The sequence below is a fragment of the Oncorhynchus mykiss genome, chromosome 19 (genome assembly GCF_013265735.2).
Source record: "Oncorhynchus mykiss isolate Arlee chromosome 19, USDA_OmykA_1.1, whole genome shotgun sequence".
NCBI lineage: Eukaryota > Metazoa > Chordata > Actinopteri > Salmoniformes > Salmonidae > Oncorhynchus > Oncorhynchus mykiss.
The window spans coordinates 9,448,497-9,469,940 of NC_048583.1; the positions used below are offsets into that span (position 1 = coordinate 9,448,497).

Below are 21,444 nucleotides of genomic sequence, written 5' to 3' on the forward strand. Positions count from 1 at the left end.
ACCCTGGATATTTATTGGAAAGGAGCATCAAGCTCATCACCTCCCTGTGAAGTTCATCATTACTTATTTCATCTGTAGGCTAATAAACTGCATGCTTGCCTGAGTAGTAGTGTGAGGACCACACAACATGTCACTGCATCGATATGATGGTTATCGTATCAATATCTGCCTATAAAGGTGGTGTTTCCACCTCCGTTTCTCACATAATTCACTTTACCAACACTAAACGATCCCACCTTGTCAAGCGTATTTTGTTTTGTCGACATATTGAAAGTTTACCCAAACATGTGCTGTTTCCATCAGGCCTGTCGTGACATGTTTTACTCACATAAAACGGTTGGATGGAAACCTGATTACAGAGAAGCAGAGAGACACAGAGAGAGGGACAGAGACACGGAGAGAGACAGAGAGAGCGACACAGAGACAGAGAGACACAGAGAGAGACAGAGAGAGAGAGACACAGAGAGAGAGAGAGAGAGCGACACAGAGACAGAGAGACACAGAGAGACACACAGAGAGACACAGAGAGAGGGACAGAGACACGGAGAGAGACAGAGAGAGAGACAGAGACAGAGAGAGACAGAGAGAGAGACAGAGATACAGAGAGAGAGAGACAGACACAGAGATAGACAGAGAGAAAGACAGACACAGAGAGAGACAGAGAGAGTGACACAGAGACAGAGAGACACAGAGAGACACACAGAGAGAGACAGAGAGAGACAGAGAGAGAGACAGACACAGAGAGAGACAGAGACACACAGAGAGAGACAGAGAGAGAGACAGAGAGACACAGAGAGAGACACAGAGAGAGACAGAGAGAGACAGAGACACAGAGAGAGACATAGAGACAGAGAGACACAGAGAGAGACACAGAGAGAGAGACAGAGACACAGAGAGACACAGAGAGAGAGAGACAGAGACACAGAGAGAGACAGAGACACACAGAGGGAGAGACACAGAGAAAGAGACACAGAGAGAGACACAGAAAGAAAGCCTCAGAGAGAGTAGTCTCTAAGCGGTACCTGGCAAAACACTCCCTTCAATTAAGTCAATTCTGGACATCTCTTCACAAAACGCCCTCTCCCGATTGGCCGGCCGACGTGTCACCCATCACCAGCTTATTCTCATAACAGGTGGGGCCCCGCCCCTGCTGTCCTTGATTGGCTCCCCCCCCATTTCTGTCCTCTAATGGGGTGTGCTGGGCTGCTCTCCAGCAAAGCCTCTTCAGGAACACAGTGGCTCCTAAAGCTCCAACCAGCACCCCCAGCAGGACACAGGAGATGTATACCCATACCGGTGATCTCGACAGCCCCGGGTCCACCCTGCCTTCGACACTGAGGTCCTCCATGGTGAGCTGGTAGGAGGCTGTGAGGCAGGGTTCACTACCCCAGGCTGAGCAGCGGCAGGAGTAGAGGCCCAGGCTGGATCCGGAGACAGTGACCTCCAGGTGGGAGTGGTGCTGCAGGGTGTGGCGGCCCTGGGGGTGCTCCCAGACGCAGGGGAGAGGGGAGAGATGGGGGTGGTCACAGGGGAGGAGGACCACCAGGCCCATCTTCACACGCAGCTCTTTCACCACAGGGGAACAACGACCTGAGATGGGAAGGGGGTGGGAGAGACGACAGAGAGAGGCAGAAGCAGAGAGAGAAAGAGGAGTTGGAGGGAGAGGAGGAGTGAGAAGGAAGGATGGAGAGTAAAAGAGAGAGAAAGGGAGAGATAGGAAGTATGGTCAAGAGGAGGGGAGGGAGTTACTAGATGAGAGGAAGAGCGAGAGATCGTCCTAATTCTGTTTGGAAATGTTGTAGATTTGGTGGATGTGTTTAATAGTGGAATAGATGTGGTATGAGGGCTGTATGCATGTTTAATAGTGGAATAGATGTGGTATGAGGGCTGTATGCATGTTTAATAGTGGAATAGATGTGGTATGAGGGCTGTATGCATGTTTAATAGTGGAATAGATGTGGTATGAGGGCTGTATGCATGTTTAATAGTGGAATAGATGTGGTATGAGGGCTGTATGCATGTTTAATAGTGGAATAGATGTGGTATGAGGGCTGTATGCATGTTTAATAGTGGAATAGATGTGATATGAGGGCTGTATGCATGTTTAATAGTGGAATAGATGTGGTATGAGGGTTGTATGCATGTTTAATAGTGGAATAGATGTGGTATGAGGGCTGTATGCATGTTTAATAGTGGAATAGATGTGGTATGAGGGCTGTATGCATGTTTAATAGTGGAATATATGTGATATGAGGGCTGTATGCATGTTTAATAGTGGAATAGATGTGGTATGAGGGTTGTATGCATGTTTAATAGTGGAATAGATGTGGTATGAGTGCTGTATGCATGTTTAATAGTGGAATAGATGTGGTATGAGGGCTGTATGCATGTTTAATAGTGGAATAGATGTAATATGAGGGCTGTATGCATGTTTAATAGTGGAATATATGTGGTATGAGAGCTGTATGCATGTTTAATAGTGGAATAGATGTGGTATGAGGGCTGTATGCATGTTTAATAGTGGAATAGATGTGGTATGAGGGCTGTATGCATGTTTAATAGTGGAATAGATGTGGTATGAGAGCTGTATGCATGTTTAATAGTGGAATAGATGTGGTATGAGGGCTGTATGCATGTTTAATAGTGGAATAGATGTGGTATGAGGGCTGTATGCATGTTTAATAGTGGAATAGATGTAATATGAGGGCTGTATGCATGTTTAATAGTGGAATAGATGTGGTATGAGGGCTGTATGCATGTTTAATAGTGGAATAGATGTGATATGAGGGCTGTATGCATGTTTAATAGTGGAATAGATGTGGTATGAGGGTTGTATGCATGTTTAATAGTGGAATAGATGTGGTATGAGGGCTGTATGCATGTTTAATAGTGGAATAGATGTGGTATGAGGGCTGTATGCATGTTTAATAGTGGAATATATGTGATATGAGGGCTGTATGCATGTTTAATAGTGGAATAGATGTGGTATGAGGGTTGTATGCATGTTTAATAGTGGAATAGATGTGGTATGAGTGCTGTATGCATGTTTAATAGTGGAATAGATGTGGTATGAGGGCTGTATGCATGTTTAATAGTGGAATAGATGTAATATGAGGGCTGTATGCATGTTTAATAGTGGAATATATGTGGTATGAGAGCTGTATGCATGTTTAATAGTGGAATAGATGTGGTATGAGGGCTGTATGCATGTTTAATAGTGGAATAGATGTGGTATGAGGGCTGTATGCATGTTTAATAGTGGAATAGATGTGGTATGAGAGCTGTATGCATGTTTAATAGTGGAATAGATGTGGTATGAGGGCTGTATGCATGTTTAATAGTGGAATAGATGTGGTATGAGGGCTGTATGCATGTTTAATAGTGGAATAGATGTAATATGAGGGCTGTATGCATGTTTAATAGTGGAATAGATGTGGTATGAGGGCTGTATGCATGTTTAATAGTGGAATAGATGTGATATGAGGGCTGTATGCATGTTTAATAGTGGAATAGATGTGATATGAGGGCTGTATGCATGTTTAATAGTGGAATAGATGTGGTATGAGGGCTGTATGCATGTTTAATAGTGGAATATATGTGGTATGAGAGCTGTATGCATGTTTAATAGTGGAATAGATGTGATATGAGGGCTGTATGCATGTTTAATAGTGGAATAGATGTGGTATGAGGGCTGTATGCATGTTTAATAGTGGAATAGATGTGGTATGAGGGCTGTATGCATGTTTAATAGTGGAATAGATGTGGTATGAGGGCTGTATGCATGTTTAATAGTGGAATAGATGTGGTATGAGGGCTGTATGCATGTTTAATAGTGGAATAGATGTGGTATGAGAGCTGTATGCATGTTTAATAGTGGAATAGATGTGGTATGAGGGCTGTATGCATGTTTAATAGTGGAATAGATGTGGTATGAGGGCTGTATGCATGTTTAATAGTGGAATAGATGTAATATGAGGGCTGTATGCATGTTTAATAGTGGAATAGATGTGGTATGAGGGCTGTATGCATGTTTAATAGTGGAATAGATGTGATATGAGGGCTGTATGCATGTTTAATAGTGGAATAGATGTGATATGAGGGCTGTATGCATGTTTAATAGTGGAATAGATGTGGTATGAGGGCTGTATGCATGTTTAATAGTGGAATATATGTGGTATGAGAGCTGTATGCATGTTTAATAGTGGAATAGATGTGATATGAGGGCTGTATGCATGTTTAATAGTGGAATAGATGTGGTATGAGGGCTGTATGCATGTTTAATAGTGGAATAGATGTGGTATGAGGGCTGTATGCATGTTTAATAGTGGAATAGATGTGGTATGAGGGCTGTATGCATGTTTAATAGTGGAATAGATGTGGTATGAGGGCTGTATGCATGTTTAATAGTGGAATAGATGTGGTATGAGGGCTGTATGCATGTTTAATAGTGGACTAGATGTGATATAAGAACCTTATGCATGTTTAATAGTGGAATATATGTTATATAAGTGCCTTAAACATGTTTAATAGTGGAATAGATGTGGTATGAGGGCTGTATGCATGTTTAATAGTGGAATATATGTTATATAAGGGCCTTAAACATGTTTAATAGTGGACTAGATGTGATATAAGAACCTTATGCATGTTTAATAGTGGACTAGATGTGCTATAAGAACCTTATGCATGGGTAATAATGGAATATAACTGATATAATTATATTATATAATTATTATATATATATTTTTTAACCTTTATTTAACTATACAAGTCAGTTAAGAACAAATTCTTATTGACAATAACGGCCTACCCCGGCCAGACCCTAAACCAGACGATGCTGGGTCAAATGTGCGCCGCCCTATGGGACTCCCAATCACGGCCGGTTGTGATACAGCCTGGAATCAAACAAGGGTCTGTAGTGCGCCTCTAGCACTACAATTCCAATCAACCTGTTTAATAGTGGAATAGTGTTCGTACTCACCCTCTCCAGTGCCACACACCTTCAAAGGGTCCTCTGACTCCCTCTGCACTGGAGATCTGAGAACAGAGGAAGAACAACGAGAGACGGTGAGATGTGAGGGTGACAGTGAAACAACTCGTTTGAAAGGAAGGAAGATAAAGCAATGTTCTGGACAGCAGGAGGGAGAGAGAGGGAGAGAGAGAGAGAGGGAGACAGAGAGAAACAACCTATATTTATGTTGATTTATTTCCCTTTTTGCACATCATTACAACAGTGTATATTTAGACATATTATGACACTTAAAATGTCTTTATTCTTTTGGAGTGTTCTGTTAAATGTAAACTTTTTATTGTTTATTTCACTTTTGTTTATTATCTATTTGACTTCCTTTGGCAATGTAAACATATGTATCCTATGCCAATAAAGCCCCTTAAATTGAAATTGAATTGACAGAGAGTGGGAGACAGAGACAGACATAGAGAGTGAGAGACAGAGACAGGCATAGAGACAGAGAGACAGAGACAGAAATAGAGAGAGAGGCCTACCAAGGAGGGCCTTAACATATGTTTCCCATGCCGATAAAGCCCTTGAATTGAATTCAGAGAGAGAGAGAGAAAGAGAGAAAGAGAGAGAGAGAAAGAGAGAGAGAGAGAGAGAGAGAGAGAGAGAGAAAGAGAGAGAGAGAAAGAGAGAGAGAGAGAGAAAGAGAGAGAGAGAAAGAGAGAGAGAGAAAGAGAGAGAGAGAAAGAGACTCAAACCCCCACAAAGAGAATGCTATGTAGACTCACTCCGCAACGCATGCTCTCGTGTTGACGTCCCACGCACAACCTAATCCTGCTGCCCGGGCACACACCTGACAGCTGGAGTACACCCTGCACCCCTCTACTGGCACAAGGGACAGAGAGGAGGGGGAGCCCACCACCACATGGCCCTGGGAGGGAGCAAAGGGTTAAAGATGTCTGTGTCTCTGTCTGAGTGTGTCTGAGTGTGTGTGTGTGTGTGTGTGTGTGTGTGTGTGTGTGTGTGTGTGTGCGCGTGTGTGTGTGTGTGTCTGATACCTGGTGTATGAGGATGTTGTTGACGGGCTCTGCTGAGGTTGTCAGAGGAATCTCCTGCAGCAGAGTAGCAGTACGACCAACAATAGACACACTGTGTAACTCCCCCTGATCTGTGTGAAAACACACATCAATTCACACCACAGAACATCATCAACCACAAAATGAGAGCATTTTCTGATATGTTCAGCATAGTCAATTAACTGCCTGGTCTATCGATTACCTGATGTTTCTCTCTCACCTGTTCCCAGATGTAGTAGGGCAGCATCACTGTTGGAGATGTTGGTGGCTGTGATCCTGGTGTATGTGGTTCCCCTCCTCACCAGGAGGGGCGCTGCATCCACAGTGTTCGTCAACAGAGGATGTTCCTTGGCAAACTGCAGCACGCGGTCGGGCATGTCGAAGGAGGAGTTGTAACCCCGGGCTCTCAGGACATGGTTGATACACTGAGGGGGAACAGAGAACAGTTCACTGGGTTATGACGATGATGGACATACTAGGACACTGTATGATAATAACCCTAAAATGGAAAATGACTACCTGGATCCGTCCAATAACAAAGAAACACTCATTTTCGAAAGAAGCACTAACTTTCGCTATCCGTTGCAAAACGTTTTTAAAATGTTTTCTATTGCATGCCCTAATAAATACAACCCAGGTGAGTCTGGTGAATACCTGTCCAGGTCGGGGGTCGGGTACAGACTCAGAGCTGCCACTGTTCACACAGTTCCTCTTCATATCTCTGAAGCCTCCCGTCGCAAACACCTTGGTGATGTCAGCCAGGCTGTACACACACACTGCTGACACGCGCTCTCCTTTCCTAAACACACACATTAACATGTTCATTGCAGTAATGCCGTCTGTATGAGTCACTAACATAATATTCATATTTTAGTGATTCTCCTCTCTCTTTCCCTCGCAATCTGTCCTCTCTCTCATTCACTCTCCACCCCATTTCCCATCTCTACCTCCCTCTCTCCCCATCTCTACCCCCCCCCCCCCCCTTACCCCTGGGAGGTGAAGAGGGTGTAGAAGTGTGTGCTGCTGGGGTCTCCCAGGCGGTGTTCCAGGGGGTAGGCGTGGGTCAGGACGGTGTAGTGCTGGCCACTGTCCCGGTCCTGACACACCAGCTGAGCCTTCAGGAAACTGGTCCAGCGCTTCTGCAGGGTCTTAGAGCCCCCCACGTCTCCCTGGCAGATAGGGAAAGGGATGGGGGAGAGGGGGATGAGAAGGATGGAGAGAGAGCACGAGTCAAAGCACACATGAGGTAAATAGAGGGAGAGAGAGAGAAAGAGAGGAAAGAGAGACAGACAGACAGAGAGAGATGTATCTCACCTTGCAGACTCTGGCCAACCGTGTCACCCTGACCTTGGTGTAAAGGTCGTACTCTAAGGCGTTCTCCGTGAAGAAGAAGTAGATTTTATCATCATCTCCAGGACTCTCCCTGACCAGCGCCGAACTCACAAACTCTGGATCTGGACTCATCAGAGAAGGACATATTAATGACATTGTGTGTCGTGCTTCCCAGCTCCAGTCCTCAACACCCCCGACGGTTCACATTTTCCTTGTAGCCCCAGACAAACTTGCACATTTTCTCATCAGTGGTGTTTCCACTAAACTGTCTTTTTGCAGATAAAAGTCAATGTGTGATGATGTAGACACACAAAACATTATTTTTCGCTTAAGTTTTCATGTACCGAATAAAAATGTAAAGTTGAATGTGTTTCCATTTTCAACTGTACCGATAGTTATATCTCAGGTTAGGTTAAGTAGCAAATGTGCATATTCTGGTCTTGGCACGAGCGTTCTAGCCAACAGCTCACAGATACAGTGTGGGAAGGCTAGTCTACATGATGAGATTACTATCGATAAGAGCAAGAACATTTGTATTTGTCAAACTGCAGTCAAGCATCGATCATCACGTCACCAGAATAAGACCCTCGATATTTATTGGAAAAGAGCGTCAAAATCACCTTGCACTTTCAGTTATTTCATCTGTAGCCTAATAAACTGCCTGACTTCCCGAGTCGTAGTGGAAGGACCACACAACCATGACTCCCAGTTTACTTATGATGGTTGTTACATCAATACTAGCATATAAAGATGTTTCCATCTCCACTTCTCACATCCTTCATTCTACCGCCACAAAAATATCCCACCATGTCCAACGGACAAGTTATCTGTTAGCATTTATAAAACTGTACCAAAACATCCTGTTTCCATCAGAGCTGTGGTGATGTTTATTTTATACGGTATGACTTTACAGGCATAAAACACGTGGATGGTTAAAGATGTAGACCATCATCAAAGAGAACTCATTAGGTAAGTAACACTACACTGCTAAACCACATCCTGAGTTAAACTCTTCATTGGACACATTCTGTTGTTGTTTGGTGTTACAGAAGTTTGGACAGTAGAAGTATTTTATCATCTTTCCCAACATGCATTGGGAGTGTGTGTGATTGACAGATGGGTCTCACCACTGAGCCAGTTGATGGACTGATGTACGTGCACCTCTTGACCTGTTGCCCTGGTGATGTCAAACATCGTGCCCAGGAAGTTAGAAGGGGAGGCGGTGTACAGCACTCCATCTACAGTACACACATAGACAGGATGTGATAGTGTGAGCGTGTTTGTGAGTGTGAGTGTCTAACCTACAGTAACAGCAGTGTGTGTGTCTAACCTGCAGTAACAGCAGTGTGTGTCTAACCTACAGTAACAGCAGTGTGTGTGTCTAACCTGCAGTAACAGCAGAGTGTGTGTCTAACCTACAGTAACAGCAGTGTGTGTGTCTAACCTGCAGTAACAGCATAGTGTGTGTCTAACCTGCAGTAACAGCAGTGTGTGTCTAACCTACAGTAACAGCAGTGTGTGTGTCTAACCTACAGTAACAGCAGTGTGTGTGTCTAACCTACAGTAACAGCAGTGTGTGTGTCTAACCTGCAGTAACAGCAGTGTGTGTGTCTAACCTGCAGTAACAGCAGTGTGTGTGTCTAACCTACAGTAACAGCAGTGTGTGTGTCTAACCTGCAGTAACAGCAGTGTGTGTGTCTAACCTACAGTAACAGCAGTGTGTGTGTCTAACCTTCAGTAACAGCAGTGTGTGTGTCTAACCTGCAGTAACAGCAGTGTGAGGTTGTCTGGGATCATAAGGACACTTCCCCTTCCCATTCTCCATCTTCACTTTGTCACCACCTTCCTTCACTAGGACAAACGTCACTGGGTCCTGAACACACACACAGTCTATATTTAGTAGTGTATGTGAACCAGTGGAGGCTGCTGAGGGGAGGACGGCTCATAGTAATGTCTGGAACGGAGACAATGGAACGGCATCAAACACATGGAGAGCATATGTTTGATGTATTTGATTTGGTTCCACTGATTCCGCTCCAGCCATTACCACGAGCCTGGTCTCCCCAATTAAGGTCCCGCCTCCTGTGATGTGAACATCATGTGTGTAAGCCTATCAACTAAATACATGAGCTTAATGAATAACATGTCTTTCACCACAACAGTTAAAGAGCATCTAGCAGGTGTATCATAATAATAATAATAATAATAATATAGGTGTAGAGTATAATAATAATAATATAGGTGTAGAGTATAATAATAATATAGGTGTAGAGTATAATAATAATATAGGTGTAGAGTATAATAATAATAATATAGGTGTAGAGTATAATAATATTATAGGTGTAGAGTATAATAATAATATAGGTGTAGAGTATAATAATAATAATATAGGTGTAGAGTATAATAATAATATAGGTGTAGAGTAAAATAATAATAATAATAATATAGGTGTAGAGTATAATAATAATAATATAGGTGTAGAGTATAATAATAATATAGGTGTAGAGTATAATAATAATAATAATATAGGTGTAGAGTATAATAATAATATAGGTGTAGAGTATAATAATAATATAGGTGTAGAGTATAATAATAATATAGGTGTAGAGTATAATAATAATATAGGTGTAGAGTATAATAATAATAATAATATAGGTGTAGAGTATAATAATATTATAGGTGTAGAGTATAATAATAATATAGGTGTAGAGTATAATAATAATAATATAGGTGTAGAGTATAATAATAATATAGGTGTAGAGTATAATAATAATAATAATATAGGTGTAGAGTATAATAATATTATAGGTGTAGAGTATAATAATAATATAGGTGTAGAGTATAATAATAATATAGGTGTAGAGTATAATAATAATAATATAGGTGTAGAGTATAATAATATTATAGGTGTAGAGTATAATAATAATATAGGTGTAGAGTATAATAATAATATAGGTGTAGAGTATAATAATAATATAGGTGTAGAGTATAATAATAATAATATAGGTGTAGAGTATAATAATAATATAGGTGTAGAGTATAATAATAATAATAATAATATAGGTGTAGAGTATAATAATAATAATATAGGTGTAGAGTATAATAACAATATAGGTGTAGAGTATAATAATAATAATACTAATAATATAGGTGTAGAGTATAATAATAATATTGGTGTAGAGTATATTAATAATAATATAGGTGTAGAGTATAATAATAATATTGGTGTAGAGTATAATAATAATATAGGTGTAGAGTATAATAATAATATAGGTGTAGAGTATAATAATAATAATGATAATATAGGTGTAGAGTATAATAATAATATAGGTGTAGAGTATAATAATAATATAGGTGTAGAGTATAATAATATTATAGGTGTAGAGTATAATAATAATATAGGTGTAGAGTATAATAATAATATAGGTGTAGAGTATAATAATAATATAGGTGTAGAGTATAATAATAATAATATAGGTGTAGAGTATAATAATAATATAGGTGTAGAGTATAATAATAATATAGGTGTAGAGTATAATAATAATATAGATGTAGAGTATAATAATAATATAGGTGTAGAGTATAATAATATTATAGGTGTAGAGTATAATAATAATATAGGTGTAGAGTATAATAATAATATAGGTGTAGAGTATAATAATATTATAGGTGTAGAGTATAATAATATTATAGGTGTAGAGTATAATAATAATAATATAGGTGTAGAGTATAATAATAATATAGGAATAGAGTATAATAATAATAATATAGGTGTAGAGTATAATAATATTATAGGTGTAGAGTATAATAATATTATAGGTGTAGAGTATAATAATAATATAGGTGTAGAGTATAATAATAATAATATAGGTGTAGAGTATAATAATATTATAGGTGTAGAGTATAATAATAATATAGGTGTAGAGTATAATAATAATAATATAGGTGTAGAGTATAATAATAATAATATAGGTGTAGAGTATAATAATAATACCAATAATAATAATAATAATATAGGTGTAGAGTATCATAATAATAATGAAAATATAGGTGTAGAGTATGAGAAGCGACAGAGGAGAGAGAACGTGACTGACAATGAAAGCACACTTGGGATTGTAGGCGTAGGAGCCACAGACGTAGATCCTTCCATCCTTCAGAACCTCCAGCAGACAGATGTAGTTATAACAGTCATCCTGTAGAGGGAGACAAAGAAACATGTCTCAAACAGCATCCTATTCTCCCCTATAGGCCCTGGTCAATAGTGGTGCACTGAATAGGGGACTAGGGTGCCATTTAAGATTACCAGATGGGGAAAACGTAAGCCTGTTTGTATCTCTAATTCTTTACGATCTATGGAGCAAAGAACCACCCTTGCTGTCTCTGGCTGGTCGGTTCCCCTCTCTCCACTGGGATTCTCTGCCTCAAACCCTATTACAGAGCCTGAGTCACTGACTTACTGGTGCTCTTCCATGCCGTCCCTAGGAGGGGTGCATCACTTGAGTGGGTTGAGTCACTGATGTGATCTTCCTGTCTGGGTTGGCGCCCCCCCTTGGGTTGTGCCGTGGTGGAGATCTTTGTGGGCTATACTCGGCCTTGTCTCAGGATGGTAAGTTGGTGGTTGAAGATATCCCTCTAGTGGTGTGGGAGCTGTGCTTTGGCAAAGTGGGTGGGGTTATATCCTGCCTGTTTGGCCCTGTCCGGGGGTATCATCGGATGGGGCCACAGTGTCTCCTGACCCCTCCTGTCTCAGCCTCCAGTATTTATGCTGCAGTAGTTTATGTGTCGGGGGGCTAGGGTCAGTCTGTTATATCTGGAGTACTTCTCCTGTCTTATCCGGTGTCCTGTGTGAATTTAAGTATGCTCTATCTAATTCTCTCTTTCTTTCTCTCTCTCGGAGGACCTGAGCCCTAGGACCATGCCTTAGGACTACCTGGCATGATGACTCCTTGCTGTCCCCAGTCCACCTGGCCGTGCTGCTGCTCCAGTTTCAACTGTTCTGCCTGCGGCTATGGAATCCTGACCTGTTCACTGGACGTGCTACCTGTCCCAGACCTGCTGTTTTCAACTCTCTAGAGACAGCAGGAGCGGAAGAGATACTCTTAATGATCGGCTATGAAAAGCCAACTGACATTTACTCCTGAGGTGCTGACTTGCTGCACCTTCAACAACTACTGTGATTATTATTATTTGACCATGCTGGTCATTTATGAACATCTTGGCCATGTTCTGTTATAATCTCCACCCGGCACAGCCAGAAGAGGACTGGCCACCCCTCATAGCCTCTCTAGGTTTCATCCTTGGTCTTGGCCTTTCTAGGGAGTTTTCCTAGCCACTGTGCTTCTACACCTGCATTGCTTGCTGTTTGGGGTTTTAGGCTGGGTTTCTGTACAGCACTTTGAGATATCAGCTGATGTAAGAAGGGCTATATAAATCATTTTGATTTGATTTGATATGCGGAAACAGTTCAAGTGCCCTGGGATAAGGAATATTTTGGGGATTTTCAAGTCCCTGATTGCCTTTTAGTTTAAGCTAGGCTGAAGCGTGTTTGGCAACTCCTTCTTACCACAGGGCCATAACAGAGCAGGATAAAGTTGCCTCTAGACACAGATCTCAGGTCAGTTTACATTCCTCACCATAATGGCTAAGGTTAGGATTTGGGGTAGATAGCATGATCCTAGATAAGGAGAACCTGGCTCTAAACAGATCAATAAAATATGGTTATAATCAGAAGTACAATGCAGGGTTTCTCAACTCAGGTGCCAGGAACACAATGTGTACAGGCCAAGGTTGGTTTTCATATTACTCCCATTGAATAAACGGTAGTGAAGAACTCTAACTCCCTGACTATTTAAGGTAAGTCATGCTTCTGTTTATCAGTCTTTGAAGATGACCAGATACAAAGTGAAAAGTCATCTGAAAGCCAAACATACAGGATGTGATGTGTTGTTGACAGGAAGCTGAAGAGTCAGTAAAGCAGTCGTTATGGTAACGGTATCATACATCATGACATAGATGAGTATGACAAAAGGCAAAGGTGATGGGTGTGAAGCATGGCATCTCACCGACACCTTTAACCACGTAGATACACTACAGAGCAGCGAGGACGGTGGGAGGAGCTATAGGAGGACAGGCTCATTGTAATGGCTGGAATGGAATGTTATCAAACAAATCAAACATATGGAAACCACATGTCTGACTCCGTTCCATCTATTGCATTCCAGCAATTACAATGAGCCTGTCCTTCTATAGCTCCTCCCACCAGCCGCCACTGCCATCTCTTACCACACACACACACACACACACACACACACACACACGCACAGATCAAGAGCACCCCACGTTGCTCACCCCTCTCTTGCCTTTCCCCATACAGGACTTCCTCTCCTCTTCTGTTGCCTCCCACTTAATCTGCAGAGACGGAAGTCAAAGAGAGAACACACAAACGCATACAGTTACATCACACAGTTAAACATCATACAGTTACATCACACAGTTAAACATCATACAGTTACATCACACAGTTAAACATCATACAGTTACATCACACAGTTAAACATCAGGTTAAGCCCAGTACTGGACTAAAAAGCAGTGTCAGTGGAGAATCTCTATTGAGAAAGTTGTCCAGGACTAGGTTTAATCAATGTCTGGCATAGTGTGTTTGTCCCAGGTAAGACGTAGGTTTTTCTATGGTTTTGTGGTCATGAATACTCCCATCATGAAAACACCGAAACAAATACACACTCGTTTCACTGCCAGTTAGCTAAGATCAAGAGTGGAAATATGCACAGATAACCGTGCACACACAGACAGTCAAGTGAAGAAGTCTCCCCCCTCCCATCTTTCTGTCCCTCCCATCTCCCTGTCCCTTCCTCTACCCTTTTATCTCTCTGTCCCTCCTTCCTTCCCTCCCTCCCATCTCCCTGTCCCTCCCCCTCTTATCTCTCTGTCCATCCCTCTCTCCGCCCTCTTATCTCCCTGACCCTCCCTCTCCCCTCTTATCTCCCTGACCCTCCCTCATCTCCCTGTCCCTCCCTCCGCCCACTTATCTCCCTGTCCCTCCCTCCGCCCTCTTATCTCCCTGTCCCTCCCTCTGCCCTTTTATCTCTCTGTCCCTCCTTCCTTCCCTCCCTCCCATCTCCCTGTCCCTCCCCCTCTTATCTCCCTGTCCATCCCTCCATCCACTCTCCCATCTCCCTGTCCCTCCCCCTTTTATCTCCCTGTCCCTCCCTCCGCCGTCTTATCTCTCTGTCCCTCCTTCCCTCCCTCCCATCTCCCTGTCCCTCCCTCCCTCCGCTCTCTTATCTCCCTGTCCCTCCCTCCCTCCGCCCTCTTATCTCCCTGTCCCTCCCTCCGTCCTCTTATGTCCCTGTCCCTCCCTCCCTCCGCTCTCTTATCTCCCTGTCCCTCCCTCCCTCCGCCCTCTTATCACCCTGTCCCTCCCTCCGCTCTCTTATCTCCCTGTCCCTCCCTTCCTCTGCCCTCTTATCTCCCTGTCCCCCCCTTCCTCCGCCCTCTTATCTCCCTGTCCCTCCCTCCGTCCTCTTATGTCCCTGTCCCTCCCCCCTCTCTGTCTCTCCCTCCCTTTCTCTCTCACTGATGGGTGTTTCCAGGTGAGGTTGGAGGTGTGCAGGGCCAGGATGGAGCCTCTGGCTCCCAGGTAGAGTGTCTCAGAGCTGGGATCTTGCAGGAGGACGCTGGCGTTGGACACCCCCAGAACTGCACCTAACCCTGAGGAGAACAGGACATAACATTAGGGATGTGCCCCAAATGGCTATTTCCTACAGTGCACTACTTTGGACCAGGGCTCCGTAATATATAGACTCCCCTCCTCCACCCCATTTATTTGCCTTTGACCTTTGAGTGAATGTGCGAAGGATGAGACTGACTTACAGGGACTTTTAGGGAACCATATCTAAGCATCAGTAATTGTGTCACTTCCTCTACTGAGAAACACTCTTGTGGTCTGTCGGCTGCTACCCAGAGCTGGGATGCAATAATTAGTCCAAACAACAAAAAATGGTTTCTATTGGACAGATTCAGTTAGGTCCCTCCCCATTTCATTCCGTTTAAGAAATGTTTTGCAACAGAATCAGCGTAATAAATAAACCCCTACTCAACAGTCACTCAATGCTGATTTAGGTAGACAATTTTGGGGCTAAACTCTCCTTTGCGTTTGCTATTTCGTCCGTGACATAGGCTCAATATGTGTCCGGTAAACTGCTCCTTGTTGCATTTGTGTGTTAACACACACACACACACACACCACAAAGAGTGGGGCATCTTAATCCTCCACATTCTCTGTATTACAATCTAAGACCTATAGCCTAGGCCTATCTTTCCATGAAAGCAGGCAAAACTAGGATAACACTGTAACCCCAGTCTATACTCACTCTGCATTATTCCAGGTACTTAGTGAAAACAGCAGTGAAATGACACGCCTGTATTCAGTCATTTTAAAGGTGTTGTTTAATGGGCATTTCTCGACCATGCCTCAAACCTTCCCATCTGGTTAAATGTTGGATTAAGTAATTAACCATTTCCACTCCCAGATGAATAAATTAGCCTACCAAAACCACACTGGGTGCTGATAATAGACTTCTTACAAATGTACTTGTTTGCTAGGCAACATCATTTGCATTGCTATGACTAATTAGATTGTAGCCTCCATAACGTTACCGTATCCATTAGGAATTGCGATACATTTTAAAATTGCTATACATTTTGTATGTAGAGAGAGAGAGGCCGTTTGTCCAACTGTACTGTACTCACCTCCGTGAACATTGGGAATTGGTGTTTGACAACGAGATGAACCAGTTGTGAGCCACAAGATCACGGCCATAAAACAGGTGGTCCGCATGTTGAGAAGTGACATCAGGGAGAATGTCCGTTGATGACCGCGCGTCAGTTACGCATCATTAAAACGCTCGGGGCGTTCTATCAAAAGTGGATGACAGGGGGGAACGAAGCGCCTACAGAAACCAAGAAAACAAAAAAGTACGGTTCAAGTGTATCAAAATACGGCGTATTTTTTTATTCTCACCTACCTATTCGGTGTCCGATTTGGTGCTATTTCTAACACGGTATAATAGGCTACTTATAGCCTCCAGGTCAGGTACAGTACAGTATGTAATATAACTATTACAGGGTGTTAAACCAGGAAGCGTTCAAATCTCACTAAACCACAACCAAAATCAATGTTCACATATTCCCATGTAAACAGCATTGAAATGAACAGTAGTCTAATTTATTGAGGGGCACAATTTAAAAAATAATAATAATTAAATGATCAATGCACAAAACAAATAGTGGAAGGAGAGTTACTGGATACACACCCATTATTGTTTTATTGAATCACATCAGTAAAACAAAGTAAATTAGGAAAAGGATGTGAGACTGAGCGGAAGTCATTGGTTTCTGTTGGGGAGGAGGCAGCGGCTAACACTGTTTCAAAACATTTACATCGACCACTGACAGACTTCGGGAAGATCTCTGTGGCTCTTTTCTCCCTCTCCCATGTCCATTACACTGGTGTGCAATATATTCATAACACGTTATACAAAAGTTATTACATCATAAGAAAAAACAATGATTCTGTATGTGAAAACAAGTTCAATAAATAAAGTAAGTAGACAAAAACATTGTGAAATGAGTGAATGTGTGTATTGGTCTGAATATATCCTTATGGGCGCTGATCAGAAGTAGTGCACCTTAAAGGGCAATAGGGTGCCATTTCAGACGCAGCAGAGTATCCTAAATGAACCCCATGTTTTCATAGATGACCTCTGGTGACTGGCGTCCAGCAGTGGGCCTCCTGGTGGCCAAGGTCCTGGTAATGGTCAACGACGATGATGATGAGGAGGAAGAGGAGGCCAGTGAGGAAGAGGGGGATGATGAAGATGGTGATGAAGAGCCTGGCTTGCAGACCTGGCTGTAAAGGTGGGCGAACGGGTCAGTGTTGGGGCCCTTGGCTGGGGTCCCCACACAAGGCTCACTATAGATGGGTTTCTCTTTGCCAGGTTCCTGCCCCCGCTGGTCCTGGCTCTGTTTCTGTTGTTGAGTCTTGTCAGGTAGAGGACTCACACGGCCGTACACCTCGGAGTAGACCGGCTCTGGCTTGCTGTCGTGGTGATAAGAGCAGGAAGAGGAAGTGGGCGGGGGTGGTGGTGGTGTAGATCTCGGGGGTGTGAGTGAGAGGATGTCTGCTGGGTCGGCGTACACTGGTTCCGTTCGGTTGACATGGTGATTGCAGGGGTGTAGAGGGATGGAGGGGGTGAGTGTGGAGGCTGTTGGGGGCGTCAGATAGGAGTTGAGGCTGGGGGCTTTGGGTTTAATACTGTCTGCTGGCTCAGAGTACGGACACTCCTCAGAGCCAATCAAATTAGGCGGCTGTGAGTACAAACACTGCTCTGAGCCAATAGCATTTGAAAATACTGGTTTAAAACTGTAGCTGCCCTCCAAAATGGCTGCGCTATCTGGTAGTTTGGGCAGTGGTGAACGAGCACGAGGCATATTAGGGCTACGGTTAGCAACCACAGTGTCGCCCTCACATTCGTCCCCGGCGACGGCCTTCTGTTCCCGTATGGCGGTCTCGATGAGGCTGAAGATGACGTCAGCTTGGCACGTCTCAAAGGTGAAGGTTCCGGGTCCAGAGTCACAGCGCCGGCCCGCCTCGATGTTGAATGTCAACTGTGGGAGAACCAAGAGGACACAATGATTTGAGAAAATTCCCACAGGTGTTCACTGGAAAATTGCATAACTGAATGTGGGCACCAAACGTATTATAACCTGCAACCTTCTTGATTGGACACTGATGACCCTACAATAATCCTTAGACACATCCTTTTTTGGACCCACACTGCCCTAAAAAGGCCAAACACAGTAACTTTGATCTTTTGTAATGGCCAGGTATATTATCTGATTAGTGTGGGATTTTGTTTCCTGACACAAGAACAAGCCAGTTGATCAGAACATATCATGAAGTACCAGAAATTGCTGTCTTTTTAGAGAGAAAAAGACTTTGAAGTCAGAATTTGCAGTCCCAAAAATGATGTAGTTACTGCGTTTTGCCTTTGTAGCGCAGCATAGTACCATACTGTGACGGCCTTGAAATTAGACACTAGTGAGTAGCATTAGATTAAAACTAGTAACAGATTAGGAATCTAATTCTATGGCTCAATGAGATTCTAAATTCCATGGTTCTACTGACCTTGTCTCTGCCATAGCGTCGTATCAGCCGATAGGGCCAGTCCTGCAAACTCTTCCTGGTCTCCGCCTCCTTAAGGACCAGCCCCTCCTGTGCCACTTGTAGCCAATAGTACTCCCCCTGGAGGCCGCAGCGCATCGCTACATCCGTCTGCTTCACACCCACCCTGAACTCACTAACTGAGGGGAGAGAGGAGGGAGAGTGGCGGTCATGACCGAAGCACTATGGACGGTGTTCATTTCTATTTCTTGTTTTATATTTTGTGTTTATCTTTCCTTTGTTCGTAGTAATATCTTTGAAAAGAAGAACCTGTTCCAAGACAGCAGTAATCATACGCCCATTAGACATAAACAGACAGAAGAATGGCTGTTCGTTATAGTTTGTGTGACCACTAGGATATCTGATGTGCTTCTCACCTTCCTCCCTGGAGACGTAGATCTGGTTGTCCTCCATCTGAATTTGGGGCTGCTGACCAGTGGAGCCTCCCTGGGAGACAAGACATGTATTTACATTAGACAGAGAGAACTGTCCTCACAGATACCTACACTCTTAGAAAAAAAAGGTGCTATCTAGAACCTTAAAAGGGTTCTTCGGCTGTCCCCAAAGGAGAACCCCTTTTGGCTTCCATGTAGAACCCTTTCTACAGAGGTTTATACAGGGAACAAAACCGGTTTCTCCTATGGGGTCAGCAGAAGAGCCCATTTACAACCTAGTTTCTAAGAGTGTACACATCCTCTATATAATAACCGTTTGGTGATGAAAAGAGTTTAATGATAGAGAGACCAGTGAATAATGGCGTTTGCTGTTAGCCTTGTACCAATACCGAGACAAATTCCTAATTCAGCGTTGTTGAATGCTAATAAAGTATGATTCTACTTCCATCTGTAACTGTCAAAATGTTGAATTGAGACTGATCCATAACGGTCACAAGACAACAACAGAAGCTGCTATTCTCACCTGGAAGGCGAGGTCACACATCCTCTCCACCCACTCCACGCAGTCGTCCTTATCCACTGCGAAGACGTACCTCCTGCCGTCGGTCTCCACACAGAAGGCGGCCATGTTGTCTTTGGGGCAGGCCTCAGCGTGTGGGGGCAGCCTCAGGACCCTGATCACCTACATTTACATTTTCTCCATTAGCAGACACTCTTATCCTGAGACTGTAAAAAATGTGACTTGGTGCGTCTCTGCTTGGCACTCAGCATTAAAGAGATAGATCGGGGGTAAGGCTTGTGCAAGCTCTAACAGCTCATAGGAGCAGGGGCCTATCTCCTGTTTCTGTATCATGAGCCAGTTTGATGTAAAAGTACGCCCTCTAGACAGGACGCTAGTCTCTCGCAGGGCCTTAGGCTTGTCCATATCCTGAGCCAATTATAGTGCATTCAACTAAGTTAGGTAAGACAACCACATACTGTATCACAGTCAGTGCCAGTAAAACAAAAAATCCTCAATAATGCAGCTAATCAAAGTCAGTGCTAGTAAGAAAGACAAGTACAACAGTAAGGTTTACCTCTGACAGACGGATCACCCTCTTCTCCTTAACTTTGTCCTGGTGCTTCCAGACCCCAGAGGGACAGGCCCGCTCTCCTCCCCCCACTTCCTGGCGCTCTAGCCTGGCTACACCGCAGCGGCTGGAGGGGTAGAGAGTCAGCCAATGCTGCTTCCACTTCTGGAGGGAGGGCGGAGGGAGGGAAGAAAGGGGATGAGGGAAGAGAGGGAAGACAGAAATAATGGGGAGAAAAAGAGAAAGGCCAAGAGAATGGGAGAAAAAATTGTGGGTGAGAAAAATAATTTAAAAAAAAGTGAGTATCTAGTTTTCCCATTTCGCCCACAACACATTAGTCAAATGACACTCAGAATATCACCCCCCCCACACCTTCTCCAGCACATCTGCCTATTTTTAAATAAAGGTGCAGTGGTAGATGAGGTATGTGTGCTCAGGTACAGTACATGCGTTGTTTTACGTGTGCCTAGCCATGTTTAAATATACATCCCAAATGGCACCCTATCCCCTACATAGTGCAGTAGTTTTGACCAGAGATCCCGTGAGTCCTGGTCAAAAGTAGTGCACTGAAAAGGGAATAGGGTGCCTTTTGGGACATATTGCGTTGGAATGTGCCATGAGGAAACTGTGAGCAGTACTGTGTCTGGACACGCATGTGAGGATCCGTTCCCCCCTTATACCTTTACACACGCACCATTACCAACGCAGCCTGTCGCTGCAAAAAAGACTTCAACATTTCGGCTACAGTAAATGTCCTCGTATACTGCAATCATATACTTTAAAATGTCAAGTGGAATGGTGGAGGGATTAGATGGCTGTCATACACAGTACATAGAGTAAACAAGGGGGTGGCAGTTTACATGATAACATCAATAGCCAACATCAAAACACTCGAAATAAACGAAATAAAAACTTACATTACAAGACTGCTATAAAGCTGCATTCAAAATCTAAATAAATACAATATGTTCCTATTGACTTTTATTGTCATTCCACAAAAACAAGATAGATAAGGTACCAGGATGTGTACAATTAAGTGAGCTAAATAAAGTTACGTGCTTACCTTTTCTACATTTCTGTGTTGAAGGTAAACTTGTCCTGCTTTCACATGAGTGTCCATTATGTTCAAAGCGTCTCTCGGCATTCAACTGAACCTTGACCAATAACTTGGATTTGACTGTGATATATGTTAGTTTACGGTATCCTAATCCTACACTTGTGATTTCAGTACCGTCAAACTCTCCCCCTGACAAATGTAGGTGTGCTTTTCTTTCGTTACGTCAGAGGCTAAACCTACGGTGAAATTATGACCGCGTCCACACCTTTCTCACCGCCCCAGGCTACTACCTCTGGTCCAGGGCGTTAATGCACA

The 21,444-nt window shown here is 43.2% G+C and overlaps 2 protein-coding genes across 3 annotated transcripts; both read right to left on the reverse strand.

The window, feature by feature from the left end:
- Positions 1-890: 890 nt before the first annotated feature.
- LOC110516565 (semaphorin-4F-like) lies at positions 891-16,551 on the reverse strand. 2 transcript variants are annotated; one of them, XM_036954181.1, is made up of 15 exons: positions 16,410-16,551; positions 16,135-16,334; positions 14,960-15,093; positions 13,714-13,773; positions 11,460-11,558; positions 9,127-9,238; positions 8,493-8,603; positions 7,348-7,487; positions 7,021-7,202; positions 6,688-6,832; positions 6,254-6,458; positions 6,016-6,125; positions 5,746-5,888; positions 4,979-5,034; positions 891-1,590 (listed from the first exon to the last, which is right to left on the reverse strand). In XM_036954181.1, the coding sequence occupies exons 2-15, from the start codon at positions 16,235-16,237 to the stop codon at positions 1,067-1,069; spliced, it is 2,124 nt and encodes a 707-aa protein (XP_036810076.1). In that variant the 5' UTR covers positions 16,238-16,334; positions 16,410-16,551; the 3' UTR covers positions 891-1,066. The 2 variants fall into 2 exon arrangements, with proteins under 2 accessions (XP_036810076.1, XP_036810077.1); XM_036954182.1 differs by lacking the exon at positions 13,714-13,773 and having other exon boundaries at positions 16,135-16,551.
- A 136-nt stretch (positions 16,552-16,687) lies between these two features.
- On the reverse strand, positions 16,688-21,410 carry LOC110534583 (docking protein 2). Its single transcript, XM_021619494.2, has 6 exons — positions 21,136-21,410; positions 20,079-20,237; positions 19,526-19,684; positions 18,985-19,054; positions 18,572-18,747; positions 16,688-18,051 (listed from the first exon to the last, which is right to left on the reverse strand). Exons 1-6 carry the CDS (start codon positions 21,214-21,216, stop codon positions 17,116-17,118), a joined length of 1,581 nt encoding a protein of 526 aa, XP_021475169.2. The 5' UTR covers positions 21,217-21,410; the 3' UTR covers positions 16,688-17,115.
- Positions 21,411-21,444: the final 34 nt, after the last annotated feature.